The 19,743-nt window shown below is 43.3% G+C and overlaps 1 protein-coding gene across 2 annotated transcripts in view; it reads right to left on the reverse strand.

The window, feature by feature from the left end:
- LOC104683951 (cell migration inducing hyaluronidase 1) overlaps positions 1 to 19,743 on the reverse strand; it is a 104,951-nt gene that overhangs the window by 35,428 nt on the left and 49,780 nt on the right. The window contains exons 2-11 of one of the 2 annotated variants that reach the window (XM_039557345.1): positions 14,709 to 14,816; positions 11,800 to 11,952; positions 10,990 to 11,128; positions 9,969 to 10,205; positions 9,410 to 9,589; positions 5,306 to 5,376; positions 4,456 to 4,551; positions 3,703 to 3,824; positions 1,394 to 1,535; positions 379 to 570 (exon numbers count right to left, since the gene is read on the reverse strand). In XM_039557345.1, the coding sequence (XP_039413279.1) occupies positions 379 to 570; positions 1,394 to 1,535; positions 3,703 to 3,824; positions 4,456 to 4,551; positions 5,306 to 5,376; positions 9,410 to 9,589; positions 9,969 to 10,205; positions 10,990 to 11,128; positions 11,800 to 11,952; positions 14,709 to 14,784 (1,408 nt within the window). In that variant the 5' untranslated portion in view covers positions 14,785 to 14,816. Of the gene's footprint in view, positions 1 to 378; positions 571 to 1,393; positions 1,536 to 3,702; positions 3,825 to 4,455; positions 4,552 to 5,305; positions 5,377 to 9,409; positions 9,590 to 9,968; positions 10,206 to 10,989; positions 11,129 to 11,799; positions 11,953 to 14,708; positions 14,817 to 19,743 lie in introns of those variants that run through there. The other variant, XM_019280889.3, reaches the window with a different exon arrangement.

Genomic DNA, 19,743 nt, shown 5'->3' on the forward strand with positions numbered 1-19,743 from the left:
ACAGCTTTACAGTCTCTCACAGTCTGCTCCTGCCCCAGCTCGCTCTTCACATCAGCTGTGCTCATCTGCTTTCTAGGTAGTGGTTTTGAAAATTTCAAATGCATAACCTGCATCTGTTCCTCTCAAGTAAATACACCCACTCAATAGCATGCTTGGGGACAAAAATGGAGTCAGGTATGAAAAGGGAAGGCAGGAAGGAACCAAAATCAAGCTAGATGGTTTTCAAACACAAAAGTTCTGTATCCCAAAAGCATCTAACAACCAGCCATCAAATTCAGGAGTCTTTCAACATTTTTCAATTCTTTTTGGAATCACCTCAGTGCAAATTGACAGAATTTGTGAACTGCAACGCTGGAGTGATAAGATGTAGCACCTCACCTGCTACCTTGACCTGGGTGGGTCTGCAGGTTCTGCATGGCAGCACTTGGAACTCCTCTGCCTGGTACATGGAGTAGTCAGTGCTCGCCACCACCAGCCTGTCTCCAGGCTTCCATGAGCTCACATCATCCACCAGATTCAGGATCGTGCTGTTCACATTGGTGTCAATGGTTACTGTGAGCTTTGGTTTCACTGAAAAGCCAAAATGCAAGGGTGGAGAATTCAGTCAATCTTATCAGAAAAAGCTTGCTCATTCTCTTTTCTTCCCCCCACCCCCGCCTTGGAGAGCCACCAAAAATTACGATTTTCTCATGCTAAAAAGAAAAAAAAGTTAACTCTTCCCAACATGTTTTTTACTGGCTTTGGCTTGGCAAGCAAGAAAACAGGAAAGTGTTTTCCTTTAGCTGCAGGCAGGTGGATTTCCCACTAGCCCCAGGATAAATTTAAACGTAGCTCTTAGTGGCTCATTCTCACCACACCCACTTAGCAGCAGCCCTTGTGGACGCTGGATGCTGTTGTTTACAGCAGCCTAGTGGTCTTTAATTTAATGACTGTTTTTTCCAGCAAAACAACAGTCTTCCACCCTTCTTTTCCTGCCAGCACCAAAAATCTTAATGACCTGTCTAATGAGCAGGTTAGGGGCAGAGGTGTTGGAATTAATAACTGCAAAATGAAGTATTAGTTGCAAACCCTGTTGCCTTCACACGTTCTGATTGACTAATCCTATGTCATTCCAAAATGTTTTTGCAGAAGACAAGGAATTTACAGGAAAGAACTTGCCAAATATTTCCCACAGCCTTACTGGGTGTTTGAAAAACCACCCTGCTTCTTCTGCTAGTGCTCAGGAATTTTTCCTGAGATCAATCTTCAGCTGTTCTATCTGAGTTTGCATCCATAGCCCAGCCAAAGCTTTAGCTTGGAGAAATTACTGAAGTTGTTCTGACACCAAGAAAGAGCCAGTCATGGGAGGATTTCTGCTGCTCTCTGTTCTGGCTTTCAAAGATGGGGCACATACCAGATTTGCCACACAGGAACCTCACTCTGTAGTTGCGGCAGCCCTCGCCTGTCTGGTCCTTGCCGTGGCACAGAAATTGGTAATCGTGGCCGCTCTTGTAGAAAACCTCCGTGGTTAAATTCACTCCATCCAGCGTCATTGCCTGGAATGAGGGTGGAAATACAACACAGGTGTTGCTGTGAGGTGAAGGGCTTTCACCAAAACGTCTGTGCCATCAGAAGAGGCCTTTGCTTTGTTTTGGGTGATGGCACAACCTCTGCATGATGAACCCCCGTGACTGTGCTTTCCAGCCGGCATTCCCAGCTGGTGCTCACACGCAGCTACTGCTTAGGTGCAAGCCTTTCTCCTGTGTCTCTACTGTGGGCTGTTTTGGGAGGAGTTTGTGCGCTTCACAGACATCTGCCTCGGTGCCCTAGATTTTCTCTTGCCACTGGTTTGAGGGCAGATGGAAACACTGAACACGGATGCTTGCACCCAGATGAACTCATGGCTTCTGCACTGTACTCATTCCATTGCTTGTGGCTAGGCTCTGTCTGAACCTTGCAGAAGGAAGGGGGTGGGGGTTTTATTTCTCCATTACGTGGATAAGTCTCTCAAAAAAACCCCCGAGGCTGCTGCAACACTGCTGTCTGTTCCAAAATAAACAAGAAATAGCCTTTTCTCACAGGCAAGTACCAGCCTGTAGAGCTGCCTTGAGAAAAAAAGGCTGTATCATGCCAAGAAGCAGTGAGATATGTAACCTCTCTGGTGTTCCTGCTGGGGCAACATCTCAGGGTCATGTCAAATTTCACATTCTGTCTCTATAGCTTGCATTTCTCTCGACCCTTTCACAAAAATGTGGTGCATGGCATTGGGCAATCCAAATACCGTGGGCATTTTGGCAAGGCACCAGGAGAAAAACCATCTTTCAATGAGGGGTCTGATCCTGATTCACTCGTGCAGGCTTCCCTTATTAATGCATCCATCCCGCTGCCGTGTGTGGGATTAGCACTGTCAGCTGGAGGAATGTGCCCCTGGCTGTGCTGTGCTTCTGTTATTATCATCAGATCTTCAATTTTCTCCCATGTACCAGAGCTGGGGCAGGCCAGCTGCTATAAATCAGTGTAGCTTTATGAAAGCAGTGAGCAGCACCAGATTACACTACCTGAGGATTTGCCCTAAGATCTGCAGGATAAACTGAAAAATGTCTTGCTTTTAATATACATGGGAAAAAAGACCCAAAAGTAACTTATTTTGCAGAAGAGGAAAAAAAGCCTTGTTTCTAGGACAGAAGAATATCTTCCTTCTTTCTCTTTTAACACGCATTCTAGAAGGGGATGTATCATAACAAACATCTGACCCCTGTTTTGAACACAGTTGTCACTTCTAATACACGTATATGGAAGCAGAAATGAATGTGGATTTGGTAAGACCTGGCAGAAAATTATAGGGCAGTTTTTTCCTTTCTGTTCAAGAGAGATTCTTTACAACATCTAGCCCTGGAAACTTTCACTCATACTGTCGGCATTCCCGTTTACTTCAATAGCCACATTCTTGTGAATAAGAACAACTCCACTGGCTCAGAGCATGCAGGAACCTTAGGCTCAGCCTCACACAAATGTGAAGGATTTTATAGTCTTTTTCTAGGCAATGCTTCTGCTGTAGTATTTTTCCCGGGTAGACATATATACGGTGAACGTATACAAAAAAAAAAAATACCCTTGTTTCTTGCTGGGGACTTTTTGTCCTGAAAAGGTTTTTGCAGTGAAAAGGTATCTGACTGCTCCTCAGCATGCTGGCCTGATGGCATAAATATAATACTTAGCTCCAAATAGAATTCAAGAATTCAGAATTCTTTCACAGAAATAAAGCAATTGACTCCAAGAAATGGCTGAAAGCTCACCAATATTTTTGACAACCTGCTACAGCTGGTAGTTGTACTATCTCATTACATTTTGTGATTAATTTTTTAGGTAGGGTCCATTCCAGGACCATTTAAAACCTTTGAAATTTTCATGTGCTTGCTCCTTTTAATCTTCCAGCAGGGAACCACATATTTCATGATAGCATCTGTGCTGTCCAATGACCCCATCTGTATACCTTTTCATGCCAGGAGCCAGAATTTACTGAAAGGAGCTCAATTCTATCAAATTTGTCTCAGAACAACACGAAGCTGTACACAAGATCTTGTTGGTTATGTATTAGAGTGGTAGAATAATTGGTGTATTTTATTTAGAAACAAAAATTACTGACAAGCACAATTATTTGGGGGGTTCAGTGTCAGTCCAAAGAAGACTTGCCCCTCTAAGGTGAGTGGTAAACCTGCCTACCTGGATGTCAATGGGCTGCCTGCAGATTTTATCAGGATGAGCAGCTTTGAAGTCAGACAGCTTCTCCATGTCCTTAGATCTCGCTTTGTCAGGCTTCTCAAACCACTCTGTCCATTCTACATCTGGAGACAAGTGCAAACAAGAATAGTCATTTGAAAGTCAAGCTTAATGAGTGCAGCAAAAATGCATGAAGCATAATATGATCTCAGATATCATTCACAAGTTCCTTCACTGATGATCTGATTCCTGCCTCTTCCTGCCAGTCTGTCAGCCACTTTTAATGATGCTGTGAAGTGCAACCAGCCAAGGGAGAGCAGAGTTATTAAAAGCTACATAATTGGCATGTGCACTGTAAGCATTATTAATAGACAGGGATTTTGGATCTGTGGCCGCCTTAGCTGCCTTCTCTGATCCTCAGATCAAGTTGCACCAGTTACTGTGCGTTGTCTGAAACATGGACATGATGACTGTGCAGGGAAAAGAAGTAAGAGGTTGTGTGTGAGCTCTGAGACCGCAGGAGATGGAATTTCATACCCAGTGGTATGAAAAAGGAAAAAGGATCCCAGTTATTCAGAGGGTCCTGGAGACAACTGGGGAAAGAATCTGTGAACGTTCATTAATTGGGTTAGTGACGACATAATTAGCAGCTAGCAAGTCCACTCTTCCCAAATGGAAAGGATTGCAGTAAAAGGGATGATTCACCCTATTTGCCAGCTGTCTACCACCAAGTGCCATAGCCCACAGACCTCTTACCTTGAACCCACTCACTCGTTGAAGAGACGTTAAAATGTTCTCCATTCTCAGCTTTGAATAGTTTGAATACTTTGGCCACAGCTGACCCTTTGTGACCTGTTAAAAAAACCCCAAACTTTGGTAAAGTCATTGAAATCAACTGGCAAGATCATTGAATGCAATTGATAAGAGTAAGAACTGAAAATGTAATGGTCTGTGAGCTTATTTGCATATTTTGACTGTATTATTCAAAATTAGCCCAGCACAACTTCCACAAAAATTTACTGATCTTGCAATGAGGCTTCAGACACTTTTGTAACTGCATGGATGATCAGGAAGAAAAATCTTCAAAGATCAGAGAGGATAAAGCCCACAATTTTTTGTCATATATTGCTATTTTTATTTAATGTCTTAGCAAGCCATGTTGTTCATGTCATCGGAAGATGGAGACTCTAAAGTGTTCAGCTTGCAAGAAAATGGTTTCACAGGAGGATTTGAGGCTACTAATTCAGGATACACTGATTAAATTTTCAGCTGGTGTGAACTGGGTCTGTTCCACAGATTTGTGTCTCAAGAGAGGCAGTGTCTGAGCTCAGTGAAGTTACAGGGATTTACACTGGTGCAGGATCTCACCTTTTACCTAAAGGTTTGGATAACCTAAGCTATCCCCCACTCAGCTACTTCAGAGGCATTAGTGGGAAGAAGCAATACCTAGAGAGAGCAATTCAATCAAATGTGTCAAACCATAAATTGCTCATAGCTTCGATGCAATGCAGTGGGAAGTAAAAACTCCAATGGCCAAATTAATCTCAGCTATAAGTCCAGTACCTTTCAGAGATCAAGTCAAGACAGCATTTTGTGCATTAAATACCTTGATATTCTATGTGGTCCTCAACAGAAGAGGAGGGATTTCCTTTAATGGTAATAAAACTCCATGGGTGCCTGGAAAATGAAAATGAGAGATGATCACGTTATGTCAAGTACGAGAGGCATATTTCTTATAGCCCAATGTTCTTAAATTTCTCAGAGTCACCACATTCAAAACAGTCTGATTAGTGTCACAGGCAGCTTAGTTAAAATTAAAATTATCTTAACACTCTTTATTTCTTCAGTAAATATATCAGAAGAGAAGGAAGTTTGAAGACAAATCCCCACTTAAAACATGCCTGTAACAAGTGTATTTCTTTTTAAAATGAGTGTTTAAAGAAACTTGTGTGTGACAAACCCAAGAGACACTGGCAACTCCTTGGGGAGCCTGAAAATAAATCTTGTGTGTATACACTGAAGAATATGAAAAGAAACCACTTCTGCTTAAATAAATTTCGCTCCTGCTGAAACCTTGTATATGACAATAGTCTTTGGAATGACCCATGAGAATTTCTAATAGACTGGCTAGGAAATGACAATAAAAAATGCTTAGATAGTCTCTTCATATCTAGTTTCCTTCTTTTGAACATTGAACAAGGGTAAAGGTTTATGGCTCTGAATTATCTATTCAAAACTGGTCCCATGTCAGAAGCCAGTTCATTACCATCTGATGGTTATTGATCAAGTAGGTTCAATAGCTATCAGCCACGCTGGAGAACGACCACATGGATGAGAAATCAGTGGAGACAGGGACTAAAGTACCTCCCAGCCTTGGAGGTGATCAGGTGATTAGTAGGGATCAGGGGGGATTTTTATCTTCAAAGTAGAAGTAGTTCAGCCATATCTGCCCTTAATGACCAAGAGAATAAAAAATATGCTTTCAGGGTGGTAGGGAGGCTGTCCTGAATTACCAAACACTCACAGAGTTTAGATCATGTCTCTATATAGTTATAAATACCTGGTCATTTCAATTGCATCAAGAGTATTGCAGGTCACCTTACATTGGTGTAAGCAAAGTTCCAAACCACTCTGGGACTCCAGAAGGAAACACATACAGACATTGACAGCCACTAAAACACACCCAAATCACAGCTGCTGTGGGCTGGGGTTTGCTGGGATTTGCTGCTCTGGGGGCAGCAGGGCAGGCTCTGGGTGAGCACTGGTGCAGCCCACGCCGTGCCATGGCCCCACAGGACACGGCTGCTCAAGGGGACACTGTCCCAGCAGTGTGTCCTCAGCCCCAGCACTGGCCAGGCACAGGGGAAGCTGCCAGCACCACTGCCTCAGGAGCCTGCCAGCGAGCCAGATGCTCCTGCTGGAAAATTTGCCTGCGTGCCAATTGCCAAAGGCACTGACGGGCTGTGATCTCCATCCAGGGAGAGAGGGGGGATGGGAGCAGGAAGGACACTTTTTGTCACTCAGCAGTCTAGATAGATTTATTATTATTATTGTTATTATTATTATTGTTGTTGTTATTATTATTATTATTATTATTATTATTTTGGTAAACCAATTCGAAACAAATGACAAAGAATTATGATACCTCAAAAATAATTAAAAACTGATTTAAAGAATAAGGAGTTATTCACTTCTGCAACTCAATGTTTGGCCCCATTTCATGTGTTAAAATACTTGTTTCTCCCAGCTATTTTACCACTAAAAATAGCTTTAAAGTAGTTGAACCCTGACACATAAGGGCACATGCAATCTGTTTGGGCTATATGAAATTATGTGACCAGTAAGTCCAGAGCCAAACCGGAGGTATTTGTGCGGAATTCCAAAGAGAACAACTAAGTCATCAAGTGCAAAAAGGCTTTCTCTTCATTTATTAGTAAAAGGGAAAAAAAGAAACGGCTCACACTGAAAGAGTAAACACACTTTTCAAAAGGAAAACAATAAAGGAGGAATGCAAGATTTTCCTTTCATTCCTAATGTTCTAGACTCAGCAAATAGGCAATTAAAAGAAATTCCAGGAGCACAGAAACATTGCTGAATAAATCAGCACTGCTCATTGGTGCTGTTACAGCAAGGGGGAGTTGCACAACTTTACAATCTGGCTGAATATGGAGCACCTGGAGATGGACAGGAGTTCCCTGCCCATATAACCCCTGCCAGCACCCCAGCCAGAAACCAACACAATCTACGACTGAATAGCCTGACTCAAGTGGCACCTCACAAAATGTGAAATAGAAATTTCCTAAGCCTGGAGCTTACACTCTTATCCTCTCAGGGATGGCCATGGCCAGCCCCAGCCATCATCAGGAGCTGAGAAGGTTTGACAGCCAGGATTCAGCAGGACCAGCCAGAAAACCCCAGTGCTGGGCTGTGAGTGGTGACAGGCGTGTTAGAAAGAAAAATCCATCTGCTCTCCTCAGCCAGAGCCTGCCTTGGCCACAGAGGGTAAAATGTGTGTAATTTTCTCATTCTGAACATTTTTTTCTGAGATACTCCAAAGAAATTTCAAAAAGCACCTGTCAAGTGCATACATCCTTTCTCATAGTTATAGCTGTGTCTGAAACGTAAACCACTAGGTCTAAGTCTTGTTACACCGAAGTGGAAGTTCAATTTGCTTAAGAGGAAAAGCTTGGATACACCTAAAGCTGCCTGTGCTCCACTGTGCCATCAAACTGCCTTTCTAAGTCTGGTCCCAGCTGCCATCCAGACAAGGTGGTTTTTGAGAGCAGATGAACTTAAACTCTGAAAACACTCCTAAAAGTACGTTATTTTAAATAATGCACCAGATATTTTTCCACACACCAGTATGCTGGTGGAAGACAGTGTTGGCCAATTACTACCTCATTATTTATCCGTGTCTCTGTAATTCATGGAATTCAATTTTGTGGTATTTCAGATAACAGCATGGCAAGGATTAGCTTTCTGGCTGCAAACAATAGCAACTCTGAAAGTCACACTTCCATGGATGAATTTCTGTGGTATTTCCATTATAAACATTGATGGCAAAGTGATGAGAAGCTTGCATTAAAACACCCCAGGAGCCTAAAAAAATCAAGTGCCATTTACTTTTATAAACATATGCGAAACCCATCAATTCCTTCTTGTTGCACAACTGGGGAAAAAAAGTATAATGTTCAAAAATCATGTTCTGTTTCCCTAATGCCATCATTTGAAAAAAAAAGAAAACCTCAGCAGGCCACTGGGCTGTAATATGAGGTCTAGATTTGAGAGCAAGAATTGCACTGATGGAGATACCCTGGTTTTGGAGACCATTCCTTCCCCCCTTGTTGATTCTTTGCAGTGTGTTGTCTGGTGCACAGGAGTCCCTGTAACATTTGACACAGCCTCTTCATCAGCTACCCCAGATCTTGCTCCATCTGTGTGTGCCCAGCTGACACATGTCTCTTTCCACAGACTGCTGTGTTGAATCACTTCTCCCTGTAAGGCAGATTGTGTGTGTGTGTGTGTGTTCTGCAGACACCCTCTTAGTGCCTCATAAAAAAAAAGCCTACAAAATAAGAAAAAAAAGCCTACATAAATTCAGATAAACACAAAAAATATAATGGCTACAGTTGGGTAAATAGCAAGTGTTCTCAACAGTGCGTGTGCCAACACAGACACTGTTTTGGCCACAGAAGTATTTACAGTCCACACCATAAATCCATGTTTGCTAAATTTCTGTGCTGCACAAGTCCCCAGACCTGTACTGGACAGGCTGACGAATGTGCTGTATGTGTGTCTGTATGGATGCAGCCAGGGCTACACAGCAATTATTGTACCCTCCTTAATGCTCAGCCCATCTAATCCTCTTTGTGTGTATAAATATGCTTCTTAAATCTTGGGGGGATGGCTTGAAAATAAGTTGGAATAAGCAACCTGTGGGAACAATATCTTGGAAAAATATCTTTTTCTTAATGTGAATCATATGCTATTCCTCAATCTGCTAATAAAAATACCCAATATAGACTCTGAGTGCATCTGAAACTATCTAATTAACTGCTAAAACTCCACATTGAGAAGTTTCCCTCTTTTTTAAATTTTTTTTTTTCCCATGTGAAAGAACTTTGTGACTTTGAAAGAGTGGAACTATTTGGACATCTCAGGAACATAATAAAGCCTCTGTGCTGGGAGAACTGGCAGGACTGGCACATACCTAAACCCAAGGTGGAGGAAATGCTTGCTGCCCAGTCTGGTCATTGCTTTCCTGGCCAAGTCATCCAAGTTTCTGGATCCTTCATCGTTCACTGCAACTGACAGGATCATGCCATTTGCAACTGTGCCCAAATACTGAGCCAGGCGGATACTTTCCTCTTTTGCTCTGTAGGTATCAAACCTGAAATGATAAAAACACCCATAAAGATTTACTGCAGTGATCACCACAACTTTATGAACTGAAAAGCAAGTACTATAAAGAAAGTACTCTTTTGTGCTGTTCACAGTAATATCACCCTGTTGCAAAAGCACTTCTCTAGCAAGTTGTGTTAGGGTGTTGTGTTAAGCCAAATTGATTCAACTCTAGCTGACAGACTGCAAGGTAGTAACGCTGCTCACTCTGTGGTGTTGGAGATTGCTGGTCTAGGAAGAATTGTACAGACATGCAGGAACACCCATTTGAACAAGATGCTAAAAGGTGTGGGTTTGAGCTTGCTGAGATGCTGTCCCCAACCTGTTCCCAAAGATCCTCACCTCTAGACACTCAAAAGGTCACTCACCGATCTGAATGGACAACTGCCCCCATCTTTGGGTCAATAACATGGACAATGACACCTCGGTGGCCCCAGCTCCTTTCAAAGTAATATCCACCTTCTTCCATGCCACCAGGATGAAGAGTCTTGTTTAAGAAAGTCCAGGACAGCTTTTTCTTTCCGTGGATCTCAAGGGTGCCACCTTTACTCACTCCAAGATACTTCTGTCCAAAGTAAGGGTTTGGCTGGCTGCCGTCATCCGCTCTAAAGCAGGAAGGGAGGAAAGGGACCAGGTTTGGGTTTGTATCTGAGTCAAGGAGCCTCTCTCCTTGTGCTGCTGTGACCCGAGGAGAGAAGTCTCATGATTCACAGTGCAATTCTTTCAGGCACTCCAAGAATCAGGAGCTTCCCGTGTTGTACAGAAAATAAGTTATTTTAAAGAATAGTAGCAGCTACTGAAGACCAAGAGCAATCTGGAACACAACTTATACATGCTACATTCATTATATCCAGGCCAGAGGAGGCCTGGAGCCCAGACTGAATGCCACATCTGCATTTTTGAATCTTGGAGGCAGGCAAGACCCTAAACCAGAGCTAAGAGGTCTAGCAGTTGCTAAATATGAATTTAGCATCCTTGAAATTTTAAGAGATCCTGTACCCATCTGCAAGACATAAACATATTATCCTTTGGCTCACCACTTCCATACAGAAAGAAAGGATGTTTAGAGAGGAGAACTTTCAGACAAAAAGAGCTCCTCAGGTTTTAAGCCCATTCTGGAAAATCAGCTTGAGCGGTGGGAAGGTACATGCTGGTTCTCTGGCATGCCCAAACATCCCAGTGTTCATATCCCAGTAGGAGAGAAAAAACCCCAGCCCTGCATCAATTTCTGTGGGCCATTTAAATTGTTTAAAAAGTTACTGAACTTTCCACAGAGCGCTGATGGTAAGTGTACCTGAGAACATGTAATTTTAAGGAACACTTTCATTCCCTGACGTGGAAGAGAGATGCCAGAAGGTTCTGAGGGAGTATTTCATCGTGCATACGTACCGCCCATATAAGATGATAACCACATTGGCTTGGTAAGGGCACAGCTCGCTGCCAATGTGTAATTCTCCATCATTTTCAATGAGTATATGTCTAGTACGCAGAATGATGGGCTGCACATCGTCTTTAATGACCAGTTTTCCTAAACAGAGAAGGTTAAGACATTTGCTTTATCACACAGCAGCTCATCAGAGGTTGTGGTGTCATTGTGCTAAACCCAGTGCTGAGTTCTCATCTCAGTTTTTGAAAAATTCTGTTCATACACCCCCAAAACAGCTCTCAATACAAATCCTGAAAACATTGGTTTTTATTCAGTCAAATTCTCGAAAAATGCAATTAAGATTTGCATGGAAGAGGACCCATTCAAAACTGAGACAGAAATTCAGAGTTAAGATGAATAAAAGCTATTCATGCCAGCAACACTATGGCCCTGTCACTGGAGACAAAGGGGCACAGAAGCATCTGCCCTGTCCTGAGGCCCTGGTAACACAACTACTGCAGTAAGATGCTATCAGGCCAATGGTTTAGTAAAAAAAATATTTTTGAAGCAAATGGCAGAAGTAGAACTGATGATTACACTGAGCTACTTGTGTAAATTCTCGAGACAGGACAGAAAATGGACTGGTTACAATGGTCAAAGAACCTCAGCTCCTCAGCTGCCACCCAGCCCCCAACTGAGGTAAAGCTGTGTTTGCCCAGGAGCCACCCACTTCTCAGTAAGAAGCAGGAAGCTCTCCCAGCATGACCCACAGTGATTTAAACAGACCCAGTGGAGAGCAGATGCCACCCAGCCTTGCCAGCAACGCATTTTACCTCCATCAGTGATGTGGATAGAGTGGACAGTGGCAGAAGAAGAGAGAAGCAGCTTCCTGCCACTGCGGATTTCAACGCGGTTTTCTTTGTTGTGACCTGGGTTCCAGATTTCTAGCTCGGGATCTCTGTCAGGACACGTGACAGCTGCTTCTGCTGGGTAGAGATGGAGAGTGAGGACAATCAGCGTTTGTTCGGTGTGAGACAGAAAGCTCTGCACCTGGGCACCTTTACAGTGTCATTCAGCATCCCCCCTCTTGGCTGACTCCCTGGAACACTGCAATACCTCAGTGCAGCAGCGTACAAAAGAAAACAAACAACAGCTTAAGCTGTTTGGTTTTCTGTTTTCTGGAAGCATGGAAAAACCCAATGCAAAGGGGATTGCAGTTTCTAGAAAACTACAGAGAAGGGACTTTAACTGAGCCCTTCCTGCAGTGGTGTTCAGCTCTGTCCATACCATCGAGACACAAAGCCCAGGGAAGGTGTGGATAAAAGGATAAAACTACTGCTACCTTTAAAAATGCCCCCAAAATACCCGCTTTGTTTAATATAAAGATGTTAAAATACGTTTGCATTATATATTTTCACTGGAGATAGAAAGAAAAAGAGAAAGTGTGTCTGGTTTTGTGAGCTTTTCCAGGCAGAAGCAATAAGGATTAATTCACTTTGGGATCACACATCTCCAGTTTCCACACACAAATTTGATGATGGGCTGCCATGACGTGTTAGTCTGAACAGCTCTCATACCACATCCAAGAGTCTCATGTTGCAACTATTTATTTAAGATAAAATATTTTCCTGATACAACCTCAATTGATATGTGAGCCTCATGTTGTACTCTAATCAACAAAACTGTGAGTGAGAGTCTCACGTGTGATGCATATTTTCTGAGGGTAGAACCCTTTCTAATCCTAGGAAGCTGAGGTCAGTGGAAGTTTGAACAATGAGCCCTTTGCCTTCAGAAAGGGCTGGGAGTTCTCACCAGCTTTCCAATTTTTATCCCTTAAAACAAAAACATCATGGAGAAAACTACAGAATCCACAAATCAGTGGCAATGAGCATGGGATAAACACCTTGATCTCAGCAAGGTTATGTCTCTGGACCTTGGTGTAGTAAACTTGGGTGGGTTTTGCCCCACAGATACTAATGCCTCCGGGTAATGGAAAGGACAATGATGTGAATCCATGCAAGGAAACATTTCCTGGTGCTGGTGCAGTTGACAGGCAGTTGTTTTGTGCTGCCACTGAGGAACTTGAAGGACATCTGTAATTCCACAGCAACAGAAACAAAATCCGTCCATCTGCATTCAGTTTCCTCTCACATTCCTCCACCAGCTTCACGTCTTAAGAAAACAATAGAATTGGACCAGCCATGGCCTTAAAGTCTCCAGACTTTAAGAGCCCCAATAAATAGCAGTTTTCAAGGTGAGCAAGGGATGTTCCATGTGGGCTGCAGAGACCTTGTCTCTCTGCAAGCTTTTCCCACATACATGAAGTAAATCAGAGAGGGCCAATAATCTACCAGCCAGCAAGTCAGATACAAAAAACATCCAAGACCTGATTTTGATACCTCTGTGCCAGCTGGAATTGTACTAGTAATGTCAGAGGCACTTTCTCCAATTTACAGTAATTGAGAAAAATAAGGAGGTGTTTCTGGGTTCCTACCAGAAGACACACAGAATTAATAAAAGCTAGAAAAGATAAATATTTCAGACAGGGAATGGGGCTTGCATTGCAAATAGATGTTCAAATATAACTGCAATACACACTGCCAACAATTTAAAAAAAAAAAAAAAAGAGCTGTTATTTCCCTGAGAATAAGGATAATACAAAAATTTTATCATGATTAGAAGCGATATAAAACCAAAAGAATCAATTCAAATGTAAAGGTATAATTTAGCAACCAGATGAGTTGGGCAGGATAAAAATTGTGTTCATGTTTCCATTTACTTGAATATGCTAGTATGCAAGGAGCTTCCTGCAGTCTTGAAAGATGACTTGTGCCCCCAAATTCATTATTTTGAAACAGAGAGGCAGGCAGTGAAGCCTAAGGGGAAATCAAGAGGAATTTACACTGGTATTTGGGATGACAAACAGCAAAAACCAACAAACCAAAAACAGAGAACCCAAATTCCCAATTTCATTACCCAATTTGTACCGGGAGATTTGCACATCACCAGCATCTGCTGTGCCAATCACACCATCAGGCTGAGCATCTTCTGCCAGCTGGTCCAGTTACCTTGACAGCTTGATTATTACTTTCATTGTCATCTTTTAAATAAAAGTGCAAATTCTACCCAGCACAAGGAATTAACTGAATGTTTGCTTCTTGACCAAAGGGGCCTGAGCATGACAATGAGAGGTTGCTTCATGCAGCTGCAGTGTTTGGGGCAGGACATATGGTGTCTTTGTTTCAAACACATACAAACCTCCAAATTGGCTGTATATAGAATATGTAAATCAAGCTCCCCTTTCTCCCTTCCCAAAACTGCTCAGTAAGAGAGCTGCTTGGAAGAGACAAAACCCAAGGGACAGGGCTGTCCCAGCCCAGAGCTTTTTGCTCTCCACATCTGGGCTTGAGGAATGCAGGAAAATGCTCGCCTTCACCTCCCTCAGCCACAGCTATTAGGACCTGAGGTTTCTTTTGCTATTTCTTTGTGGCAGTCTGTTGGGTTTGTGTTTGGTTTAAGAACATGTGGCAGAGTCTGAGGGATTGCTGAGGGTACTTTCACCTGCTCAGAAATTTCAGTCTTTGCCACTCCAGCTGCCCCTGACTGGGAATATTGGCACACCAGAAAACTGCTTTTCTCCTGTTTTTTCACTCTATCCTTGACTCTTTTTATACAAGAGTGAAAAGCTGGTCAATTTAAACCTATTAAAAATAGCATTACAAACCATGGCAAGAAAACTTACCTGTGCTTACTGAAGAGACTACAAACAGAAAAAACCCCAAACTTCCAGCCAGGTACTTGGAGGTAGGTAGAGCCATTCTTCAGGATTTTCAATTCTCTGTATGGATAGCTGTGAAAAAAGAGTATCAAGAAAATGTCACTATTTGTTTTTTTTCTCCAGCTCATTCACTGCACCAAAAAAAAAAAAAAAGAGGTTAAATCCTGCTTTATGCCAGACCACTTCCACTCCCATTCAGCTGGATGGCTGAAAACACCTTTGCACTGATTCAGGACCAGCCTGAACAGAGCGAGGAGCCATGGGCAGCTCCTCACCCTTTGTTTGGTTTAGGATAAACCCACTCGGGAATCCAAATAGACACTCAGCAAGCAGCCACCAGCTGTAACCAAAAACGCCTTAGGAATGTGGCATAAACACATCCAGTGTCAGGGCTCTCTAGGGCTGCATATTCACATGTGCTAGAAAGTAATGAAACACAACAGAGAAGGCGTTTGCAGAGTGACCAATTTTCACGGAGTAACCTCTCGGTGGCACCTCTCTCCCCCCGAAATACCCACGCATTTTTGGCAATGGTGTTTTGTGTAACCCCCAGATAAACCATGCTCACACGTCCATCCTGAAGCATGCAGTTTCTTAGATTTCAGATCTAAGAAAATATTGTCTATTTAGTGTGCCAGCTCAGAATTTTCTCGCAAAGCCAAAAGCTGCTTTTGAAACCAGTCTACCTAATGGTGTTTTTGTTTCTTCCGTAGCCAACCCCCAGCAAAAACAAACAAGCAGTGTCATGAAAGTCAAAGTTAGAATTAATGTGATTCTCTCTGGTCTCCAGTGATTGATTCTGCAGCTCTGCCCCGGGCTCATGGCAATTTATTGACATGTGTATTCACAGGGAGGCAAGGACACCCACTTCTGTATTCATAAGGCACTGTTTAAAATTCACATGTAGTCCTTGGTGTCTTTAGGTTTTATCATATAAGCCAGTGTCTGAGGAATATCAAAGACATTTATTTGTAGCTGTCATGTCACATCCCACTGATGAAACAGGATAAATGTATGGATCACACATCTTAGTTCAACACAAAACAAAAAGCATTGAAAAAGAATTCCAGGGTGCCCCAATTTCTCTAGGGCAAAAACACACGTTATTTTTCATGTCACTTGTTAATATAAGCTAAAAAAAAAAAAAAAAGAAAAATAGAATGAAAGGAGCAAGGATTTAGTCTGGAGCACATTTTGCAGTGTATATATGCAAAACACATCTGTACTGTTCATAAAGGTGATACAGCGATACAGCTCAAAGTAAAATGATAGGTTCCAAACACATGTAATCCAATGATTGCATTTAAAATAGCATTAGGACCAGATTTTACAGGAAATATTTTGTCAGGGAAATGTTTGTTTGCTTTGGTACAGTGTATTTGACAGCCCTGAGCTCTGGAAAGAGCAGAGACTCAGGGCTTGGTAGAGTCTATCAGGTGCTGAAATGCTGTTACAGAGCAGTGGGAGAGAGGAATGCACTTAGCAACGCTATAACTTTGAATGATATACATTATCAGAGAGCAGTGCCGTCGCCATGGAATTTGTGCCAGAACCAGGCTGCACGTGTCTGACATTTTAACAGCATTAACCATCAACTTTGGACAAGCCAGAGCTCTTTTAAAGAAACATTATTAGAGGTACCCCCGAAGCACAGCAGTCACCATTAAAATGCCAGGATTTATTAGTGATTATTACACAGCCTGATCTGCAGACCCAGTCATTAGGCTCTGCTTTAACAATCGAGGAAGAACTAAACAAGAGGTAGTACCACAGGATGGTCATTGCAGATAAATCTTAGAGCGTGGGCACAATCGTGTGTTAGTGCTGCATAAAGCCAGATTCCAACTGGAGAGGTTTTGGTCATGAAATACATTCAGATGATATAAGAGTTCACAAGAATAAAGAGAAGGGAATTGTTTCTTGGCAGTGATGGCATGCATTTTCTCTCCTATTGCTGAGTAGGTAGCAAAGGAATGTCTTTGTTCTGGCCCATTAAAAGCCCAGAGGATCATCTGTTCTGTCCAGCTCATGACCTTACCTCTGACACAAACCTGACAGCAAAGTGGTAGGAAACTACATCAAGAAATTTCTCAGCCTTTGCTTTCTTTAGAGCCAAGAACTGCACAGTACTTACCATCAGGTGGTGCAAAATGGCTTCTGGTTTTATATCCCCACTTACTCACCGGGGACAGCTTCCCTGATTGCATCCATCCATCTTCATCAGCAGAGATCAAAACAAGCAATCAGACACTGGGAAGACATGTCATTCTCAGAGGCATCAGCTGTGTGCCAGGGCTCCGATGTTTTTGCAGTGTCTGATCTGCCACAGTCCAAAGAATATCCTGCTTATTTTGCGACTGAGGTAGGGTGTTTGAGCCCGAGTTCATTGCAGTGTTAGTATTAACTGGCACTTGGGTTGGAAAGGCTGGGAGCCAAGAGGGCCAAGAGGATCCGACTCCTCTGATTCAGCTCTGACTAACACAGGTCTGGAAAAATGCTGCTTGGAGGATAATCTCAGGAATTTTCCTTCAAAACCTCTCAATTAAGCATCTTTCCCAAATACTGGGTGTAAGCAGTGGCATGCCTGATTTTACCATTCGATATAAGAGGAGGAAGAGACTCTCCTGGTCCCTGTGTGCTGCTGGAGCGGGCTCAGGAGCAGTTATCTCCTGCCAGGCAGCGCTTCCTCGGCTCAGCGCTGGGAGCCGCGTGGGGATACAGCCGCACGCTGCATCCTTGAACGGGCGCCACGTGGCCGACTCCAGCTCTGATGTAACCACCAGTGTCAACAAATCTCCCTGCAGATTCGGGCACTCAGAGAGCACAAGGGCCATGCAAGCGGCCGCCTAAGCCTATCATCTCCAGCCTTCCTCAAATACCATCTGGGACTTCTCTCTTGGGCGAGAAAAGCTTTTATATCTAGCCATTAAAAGCTGCCTGGCAATGGCAAGTGGGACTCGTATCCTCGGATCTGGCAAGGCAGACTCTCTGAAATGATTCCCAGCTGCTGAACCTTTCCAAAAAGTGAACAATAGCAGCAGACAATGCTAAAAGTAGATGCAGGAAACCATTAGTCCTCAGCTGGCTGCTACCGCAGGTGTCAGCGGCGATGCTGTACTAGAAAGCAGACTGCAGAGAGGAATCCCTGACCACTGCCCTTCCCACGGCTTTAATCCTGGAGGCAACACACTGCAGACAATTCTGAGAACAAAACAGTGAAGAAATGCTCTGAGGAAGCTGGATTGTCACAGGCATCGTGGTGAGGTCACACAGACACCCTGAATCTGAAAGGTCAGAGAGGAGCTTTCCGGGGAGGTGCTACCAGAAAAACACAGAAAAACACACCTTGACTCACCCCCTTGCACAACTCTGGGCCAACCACCCAAACCTGGCAACAAATTTTTTAAAAGTTACTCCCAATATTGAGCATTTAAAAGTGCTTTTTAAGACTGGCTTGACTCTCTTTGGAGGATGTACCTTCAGCATCTGCTGGAGACAGCTCCTTTCAGTATGTCAAGCAGGGCATAATGGGATCATTCACAATCCATTAAAAATGAGGCAAGGACTGGAAAAAAGCAGCAACTACCTGATCTCTCCTGAGAAAGATGTCAAACAGGGGCAAGAAACCATGTGGCTTCTGTTGCTGCTACTGCCCAGAGAAAGAGACCACCAACCTGCATGGGAGCAAAGCGGGGATCCAGCAGCATCCCCAGAGAGCAGGGAAAGCTCACAGGGCAGAGGCACCTTTTAGCCTGATGGGGAGGGAACTCTCAGCAGGCACTAAATTGCCCGGGTGCTTGGGATGACCTGTGAGTAGAATGTCTGTTCCCAGGGGCCCACCTCTGCCAAGGAGATGCTCTAAGAGACCCCAATGGGTCAGTGCCAGGGCCGTGGTGCACCTAGCCCAGACCCTCCCACAGCCACCGCTGATGCTGAGGTTGCAGCAGTTTGGTAGCGAGCTCTGAAGCCTTGCTGCATGTTTCCTCATGCATATGCAGGAAAGCCAACATCGATTTGGAAGCTGATCCTGAGAGAGGGAGGAGCTGTTAAATTAACGCCTCTGCTCCCTTCTTGCTGACATTGCATGGCAGCCAGTCCCCTCACCCTGCTCATGGAATTCGGTATTTTAGCTCCAGCTGGGAAGATGGATTTGAGGTGCACATTTGCTTTTCTGACCTGAGAACATGCCAGCCTTTGCTACAGTGACATTCCTGTGCAGAGGGGGTTTTCACACACCCAGCCACAGGCACAGCTAAAGCCTTTAGAAAATAAACACACGAATTTCTGGGGATTGCTAATGGAAATGCTGTTCAGTCCCAGCTCATGGCAGCAGCGTAGCTGCCTCTGCTCCACATCTTTTTCTTGTGCTTGCCACCCACACATCAGCTGCTCATTTTTACTAGCAAGAAGAGGAGGATTAAAGTCAGGAACAGACTTTAATTCTCAATGAATCAATACTGGATTCAAAAGCAACACTCTGACTGTTTTCCCAGTCAGCCTTGGTTTCTTATAAATTTATCTAATAACTTTCCCAACAAGAAGGTTATGCTCACATATTCTGTATAAACATCACTACAAGTTCCTTGGTTCCTGATGTCCATAAAAATAGATTCTGAATGAGGACCAGGAGTTAGAGGAAATTTTTACAAAGAATAAATTAAAGAAAATGAAGGTGTTTTCTGATTTGTTGTAATGTTGGCAAACTATTTTGAGACACAAATAAAAGGGGGAGAGGAGAGAGCTTTTTTAAAGCTGTACTTTTTTCAGAATTTACTTTTTCTTTTTTCTTTTTCTTTTTTTTTTTTTTTGTAGAGGCTTACAGACCTTGAAGAGGAAAGGAAGCAATTTTTGGCTCCGTTAAAACAAAATCATTTGCAATTCCCATCACTCCACCCATCCGAGGCTGACTGACTCCCAGTTTCACATGCTTTCGAAGTGCTCAGCATTTCACTGGATTAAACCCTCCTCCACAGCATGAAGTAGTGGGAAGCTGAGCCCC

Source organism: Corvus cornix, chromosome 10, assembly GCF_000738735.6.
Source record: "Corvus cornix cornix isolate S_Up_H32 chromosome 10, ASM73873v5, whole genome shotgun sequence".
In the NCBI taxonomy this organism is placed as follows: domain Eukaryota; kingdom Metazoa; phylum Chordata; class Aves; order Passeriformes; family Corvidae; genus Corvus; species Corvus cornix.